This window comes from Panthera uncia, chromosome D2 (genome assembly GCF_023721935.1).
Source record: "Panthera uncia isolate 11264 chromosome D2, Puncia_PCG_1.0, whole genome shotgun sequence".
NCBI lineage: Eukaryota > Metazoa > Chordata > Mammalia > Carnivora > Felidae > Panthera > Panthera uncia.
The window spans coordinates 34,335,284-34,342,908 of record NC_064818.1 but is presented as its reverse complement, the minus strand read 5'-3'; the positions used below and the strand labels follow the sequence as shown (position 1 = coordinate 34,342,908).

General features: G+C 34.1%; 1 protein-coding gene across 1 annotated transcript; it reads left to right on the top strand.

Annotated features, from left to right (window-relative positions):
• The first annotated feature begins 6,164 nt into the window (after positions 1–6,164).
• Positions 6,165–7,009, top strand: LOC125933514 (nascent polypeptide-associated complex subunit alpha-like). The gene has a single exon (XM_049646643.1). The coding sequence runs from the start codon at positions 6,223–6,225 to the stop codon at positions 6,814–6,816; it is 594 nt and encodes a 197-aa protein (XP_049502600.1). The 5' UTR covers positions 6,165–6,222; the 3' UTR covers positions 6,817–7,009.
• Positions 7,010–7,625: the final 616 nt, after the last annotated feature.

Genomic DNA, 7,625 nt, shown 5'->3' with positions numbered 1-7,625 from the left:
CCCACCAAAACTACTCCTATGTATTTATCCAAGAGAAAAATTATAATATCATGTGAGGTGTAAAATATATGTAGAATGTGAAAATAATAGCATAAAAATTGGATGTGGTAAATGGAGTTAAAGTGTTCTAAAGTCCTTGCATGGTATGGAAAGTGGTAAAAGTACTGTTTAATATTATACTTTGATAAATCAAAGATGTATGTTGAATGGTCTAAGAAAACTACTAAAAATAATAGCAAAATAAATTTATAATTAACAAGATAAAGAGAGAGAAAATTGAATAATGAAAATATTTGTTTAATCTAAAAGATGGCAAGAAACAAGAGAAAAAAGAATACAGAGTGTGTGAAAATAGAACAAATAAAATGGCAGGTATAAACTCAAATATATTTGTGGTTACATTAAATGTAAGTGAACAAGATACTCCAATGAAAATATTAAATTTTTCATATTATATTAAATAGAAACATATATGTGTTTATAAGATATCCTTTAAAAATTAGGATACAGAAAATGTTAAAGCAAAAGAATAAGAGGGAAATCCTATGCAAATACCAAGCAAAAGAGAGAAAGCATCACTATGCTAAAATCAGACAAAGTAGACTTTAAGGCAAAAAGCATCATAAGATATAAACAGTGACACTCCATGGTGATTAAAGGCTCAATCAACCAAGAGGGTTGAATAATTCTATTGCATGCAACAATATAGACTCAAAATACAGAAATCAAAAATTGACAGACCTAAAAGGAAAAACACACACTTCCCAATCATAATGAATTATTTCTAACACATCTCCCTTAGTAATTGGTAGAATATATAAGTAATGATATAGATTTTTAAGTGGAGAATAAATGTTTTATTAATTTCTTAAGTATCACATTTGACACTTATAGAGATGATTAAGATAATCCAGTTTTTTAAGATTAAACTCTGCTAGGTGGCTCAGTCGATTAAGGGTCCAACTCTTGATTTTGGCTCAGGTCATGATCTCATGGTTCAGTTCGTGAGTTTGACTCCTGTGTCAGGCTCTGCACTGACAGTGTGGAGCTTGCTTGGGATTCTATTTTCTCTCTGCCCCTCCCCAACTCATGCTCTCGCTCTCTCTCTCTCTCTCTCTCTCTCAAAAATAAATAATAAACATTAAGAAAAAGATTAAACTCTGCTTTAGATAATACATCATGATCCTACATACCCTTTACTCAGTTTCTCTGACTAGTAACAGCTTGCAAAACTATACCACAATACCATAACAGGATATTGTTGTTTAACTATTCTCCCAGTGAAGTACATCTAGGTTGTTTCCCCTTGTTTGGCTATTATGAATAAAGTTTCACATAAAGGTTTTTGTGTGAATATAAGTTTTTATTTCTCAGTAGTACCAAAATATTTTCCAATCTGTAAGCCTTTTGTTTCCGTTACTTGTCTTATTGCACTGGATAGAACTTCCAGGACTATGTTGAATAAATAAATCAAACGTCTTTGCCTTGTTAATTTACGAGGGAAAAAATGAAGTCTTAATGATAATGTCAGTTGTAGATTTTTGTTTTGTAGCTGCTCTTTATCAAGTTGAGGAAGTTATATATTCCTATTTTCTGAGAGCGATTTTCTGATTTAAATTTTCTGATTTAAATCATGAATGGGTGTTGAATTTTGTCAAAGCTTTTGCTGTAGCAACTGATAGGATCATGTGATTTTTTTCTTTACTCTGTTAATATGATAGATTACATTGACAGATTTTTAAATATTGAATCAGGTTTGCATCCCTGCAATTAACCCCACGTAGTTATAGTGTATAATTCTTGTAACATATTGCTGGATTCTATATGCTAATTTTTTCAAGAATTTTTAAAATCTATGGGGCGCCTGGGTGGCGCAGTCGGTTAAGCGTCCGACTTCAGCCAGGTCACGATCTCACGGTCCGTGAGTTCGAGCCCCGAGTCAGGCTCTGGGCTGATGGCTCAGAGCCTGGAGCCTGTTTCCGATTCTGTGTCTCCCTCTCTCTCTGTCCCTCCCCCGTTCATGCTCTGTCTCTCTCTGTCCCAAAAATAAATAAACGTTGAAAAAAAAATCTATATTCATGAGGGACATTGATCTGTAGTGTTCCTAGTAGAGTTTGAGTAATAGCGTAAAATTAGCTTCACAAAATGAGTTGGGAAATGTGCCCTCCTTGTGTATTTTCTAGAAAATATTATATAAAATTAGTGTTAATTCTTCTTTAAACATTTTGTAAAATTCTCCAGTAAAACCATCTGAGCCTGGAGATTTCTTACTTGGGAGTTTTAAAATTACTAATTCAATGTCCTTAATAGTTATAGGACTATTCAAAATATCTGTTTCATATTGAGTAAATTGTGGTAATTGGTGTTGTAATTGGTGTTGGTCTATTTCATGTTAGTCACTCCTGCTTTCTCTTGATTAATATTTATATAATACTTTTTCCAGCCTATTATTTTCAATCTGGCTATATCATTACATTTAAAGGGACGTGTGTGTGTGTGTGTGTGTGTGTGTGTGTGTGTGTGTGTAGGCAGCATATACTAGAGTGATGATTTTTAATCCATGCTGCAAATCTCTGTTTTTTAATTATTGTATTTAGATTGTTTGCATTTAGTGTAATTGTTGATATGCTAGGGCTTAAGGCTACCATTTTTTTCTGTTTTTTCATTCTGTTTTTCATTTCTCTTTTCTCTCTTATGCCTTCCTGTGGGTTACCTGACTTTTTAAAAATTCCATTTTGATTTACCTATAGCATTTTTCAGTATATCTCTTTGCACAGCTTTTTTTTGTGGTTGCTGTAGGTATTACATTATGTAAACTTAACTTGTCACAAGCTATGTCACCTTCCCAGGTCAAGTGAAGAATAGAGGCTTTATCTCCCTTTATGTTCCTTTATTCTCTCCCATTTATAATATAATTGTTTTAAATATCCCCCCTATATTCATTCAGAACCACTAAGATAGTATTACAGGGACACCTGGGTGGCTCAGTCAGTTTTAAGTGTCCAACTTTAGCTCAGGTCATGATCTCATGGTTTGTGAGTTCGAGCCCTGTATTAGGCCTTCTGCTGTCAGCAGAGCCCACTTCAGATCCTCTGTCTCCCTTTCTCTGTGCCCCTTCCACATGTGTGTGCATGCAGTCTCTCTCTCAAAAGTAAACATTAAAAAAATAAATAAAATAAAAGTTGGGACTTTAAAAAAAAGACAGTGTTATAATATTGCTTGAATCTTTAAAACATTATTTTACAAAAATTAAGAAGAGAAACCTATTATACTTACTCATATTTTTTCATACTGTTACTTCTTCCTGTTCTAAAGGTCCTCATTTTATTATTTACTTTCTGTTTAGAGAATTTCCTTTTGTCATTCCTTTAGGATAGTTCTGGTGACAAATTCTCATATTTTTCCTTCATCAGAGAATGTTTTCATTTTTTCTTTATTTCTGAAGGGTATTTTTGCTGGCTATAGGACACTAATTACAGTTATTTACTTTCAGCAGTTGAAAATGTTGTGCCACTTGCTTTTCTGGGCCTTTATGTTTTCTGATGAGGAATACACCATAATTCAGATTTTTTTTCCCTTCAGGTAAGGTGTCATTTTTATCTGCCTGCTTTCAAGTGTTTTCCTTACATTTAGTTTTCAGTAGTTCAGTTATGATGCACCTTAGTATAGATGTCTCTGGGTTTATCCTGTTTGGGAATCATCCAGTTTCTTGAATTATAGGTTTATGTTTTTTGATAAATTCGGAAAGGTTTTCACCATTACTCCTTTTCATACTTTTTCAGTCCAACCCTCTTTCTCCTCTCCTTTCTGAACTCTGATGTCCCAAATGTTAGCTCTTTTGTTATAGTCCTACATATCTGAAGATATCTAAAGTTCTCATCTCTGTCTGTCCACTAATTCTTTGCTTTGTCTTCCATTCCACTGATGATCCCACTCCCTGAGCTTTTTATTTTGGTTATTGTATTCTTTACTTCTGATATTTCCATTTGGTTCTTCTTTACATCTATGTCTTTGCTAAGTCTTTCTACCTTTCTTTGTTTCAAATATGTTTGTAGTAACCTGTTGAAGCATTTTTGTCATGGTTACTTTAAAATTTTTCAGATAAGTTTTAGCATCTCTGCCTATTCTACACTGTGAACACAGTGAGAATTTAAGCAGAACTCTTTACATCTTTACATATGGAAATTCCTTCTGAATATTTGTGATTTTTTCCTTAAATTTTTAAGTTGTCATATGCACACTCACTCAACACAGTTTTTTTGGTACTTTTGTCCAAAACATTCAAGTTATTTAATATAGAAAAACCAATTTATTTCTTGTTATAGTCAGATCTTATTAGTTTATGTTATATTTAAATAAAGTAGGTAATTAAAAATAAAAGTAAAACTAACATACACAACTTAGGATTTTGTTAAGGAATCCTAAGGAACATACACAACTGATCTGTAGTAAGCAGACAATACAATTGGTACTGGAAAGTAGCATACCAGTTACAAGTGTTTATTGTACTGATGGCATCAGTTCATATGCTTTACAGAGAGAATATAAAATATTTTTAAATGGAGGTCAATTAGCAGAGCTTCTATATATTTAAATATCATGATAATTTTCACTAATAACCAAATTTACTAAATGGGAGCCTACATTATTAATATCAGACAAAATAGACTTTAAGACAAGAAAAAGTACTAGAAATAAAAAGGAAATTTTTTATAATGACAAAGGTATCTATCTATATCTATATCTATATATCTATATCAGGAATATATTAATATCTCAGGAAGTAACATTTTTTGTCTGTGCTCTTAACAAGAGAGACCCCAGAATACATAAAGAAAAAACTGATGTAATTGAAAGGAAAAACAGACAATCCCAATAATAATTGGAGATTTCAACATTCCACTCTTAATAATTGATCAAATAACCAGTTAGAAAGTCAGAAAGGACATATAAGGTGTGAATAACGCTATCAACCAACTTGACTTAACTGACATTTATACAACACTCTACCCAAAGACTGCAGAATAAACATTATTTTCAAGCACATGGAGCATTCTCCAGAATAAATCATATCCTGGAGCACAAAACAGGTGTCTATAACTTTAAAAAGATTGAAATAATACAAAGTATGTTCCCTGACCACAAAAAGACAAAATTAGAGATCCATAACAAAGAAATAGGAAGAATGCCAAAATTTTGCAAATTAAATAACATTCTTAGGACATTAATCAATGTAATAGAAAGTATAGAAAATCAATAGAGCCAAAAGTTGGTTATTTGAAAAAGTCAACTAAATTGGAAAACTCTTAGCCTTACCATTTAGAAAGTGAAAGAGAAAATACAAATAACCAAAATTAAGAATAAAGAAAGTATATCATTACTGACACTACAGAAATTAAGAGGATTATAAGAGAATACATGAACAACTTTATGCCATCAAATTAGACAACTAAGATAAAGTGGAAAAAATTCCTGGAAGTACACAAATTACTAAAATTGACTCAAAAAGAATTGAAAATCTGAATAAACTGAGAAAAATGAAGTTGAATGAGTAATTAAATTTTTTCCCACAAAGAAAAGCCTAAGCCCAGATGGATTTACTGGTGAATCAAATATTAAATATTTAAAGAAGAAATAAAACCAATCCTTCACAAACTCTAGAAATAGTGGAAAGAGGGAATACTTGCAAATCATTCTATGATGACAGATTTAGCCAGAAATCAAAGCCAAACAAAGATGCCACACACACACACACACACACACACACACACACACACACACATACACACACAAGAAAACCAATATCCCTCATGAAAATAGATGCAAGAATCCTTAACAAAATATTAGCAACCCAAATTCGGCAACATATAAAAAGGATTACACACTATGACTAAGTGTATTTATCCTAAAAATGTAAGGTTGGTTTAGTATTTGAAGAAAAATTAATATAGTCCACCATACTAAAAGAATAAAGGACAACTCACATGATAATTTCGAAGAGAAATAGACAAACAGTAATAGAGATTTAAAAAAATTTTTTAATGTTTATTTATTTTTGAGAGACAGAGAGCAAGCATGGGAGGGGCAGAGAGAGAGGGAGACACAGAATCCAAAGTGGGCTCCAGGCGCCCCTCCACCAGGCTTCCTTCTGCAACAGGCGTGGGTCACGCTCTCGCTCACACTCTTTCTGCCGCCATTTTGGTTCCGCGTTCCCCCCACAAAATGCCTGGTGAAGCCACAGAAACCATTCCTGCTACAGAGCAGGAGTTGCCACAGCCCCAGGCTGAGACAGGGTCTGGAACAGAATCCGACAGTGATGAATCAGTACCAGAGCTTGAGGAACAGGATTCCACACAGGCAACCACCCAACAAGCCCAGCTGGCAGCAGCAGCTGAAATCCATGAAAAACCAGTCAGTAAAGCAAAACAGAGCTGGAGTGAAAAGAAGGCATGGAAGGCTATGTCCAAACTAGGTCTTCGACAGGTTACAGGGATTATAAGAGTCACTATCCTCTTTGTCATCACAAAACCAGATGTCTACAAGAGCCCAGCTTCAGATACCTACATAGTTTTTGGGGAAGCCAAGATGGAGGATTTATCTCAGCAGGCGCAACTAGCAGCTGCTGAGAAATTCAAAGTTCAAGGTGAAGCTGTCTCAAACATTCAAGGAAAGACACAGACTCCAACTGTACAAGAAGAGAGTGAAGAGGAAGAGGTTGATGAAACAGGTGTGGAGGTTAAGGACGTAGAACTGGTCACGTCACAAGCAAATGTATCAAGAGCAAAGGCAGTTCCGAGCCCTGAAGAACAACAGTAATGATATTGTAAATGCTATTATGGAATTAACAATGTAACTGTCTGAAAAGGAGGACCCTTTTTTGGTGTTTCAAAAGAATAACTGCAGCTTGGTTTGAAATTTGTACTGTTTCTATCATTAATAAAGTTATGGCTTCTTGTTGGAAAAAACAAAAAACAAACAAACAAACAAAAACAAAGTGGGCTCCAGGCTCTGAGCTGTCAGCACAGAGCCTGACGTGGGGCTTGAACACACAAACCATGAGATCATGACCTGAGCCAAAGTCAGACACTTAACCAACTAAGCCACCCAGGTGCCCAACAATAATAGAGATTTTAATACCTCAGTAGTTGCAGGAAAAACTTTTGACCCATCCAGTGCTAATTTATATTTTTAAAAAAAGTTAATGCTGAGGGGCACCTGGGTGGCTCAGTTGGTTAAGCAGCCAACTTCGGCTCAGGTCATGATATCATGGTTCGTGAGTTCAAGCCCTGCATTGAGCTCCATGCTAACAGTAAATAATAAACAAACAAACAAACAAACAAACTTAAAAAATAAATAAATAAACTTGAAAAGTAAAGTTAAAAAAATGTATCCTGGGACAATTGGATATCCACATGAACTTAGACTCTTACCTCATACCATAAACAAAAATTAACTTCAAATGGATCACAGTCAAAAAGTTAAATGTAGAGTTAGCATATGACTTAGCAATGCTACTTACTCCTAGATACATATCGAAGAGAATTGAGAACATACATGCACACTAGACCTTGTACATAAATATTCATACCAGTATAATTGCCGGAAAGTGGAAACAACCCAAATCT

Excerpts from the sequence above, each read along its gene's own strand:
- LOC125933514 (XM_049646643.1), top strand. The coding sequence starts at position 6,223 with ATGCCTGGTGAAGCCACAGAAACCATTCCTGCTACAGAGCAGGAGTTG.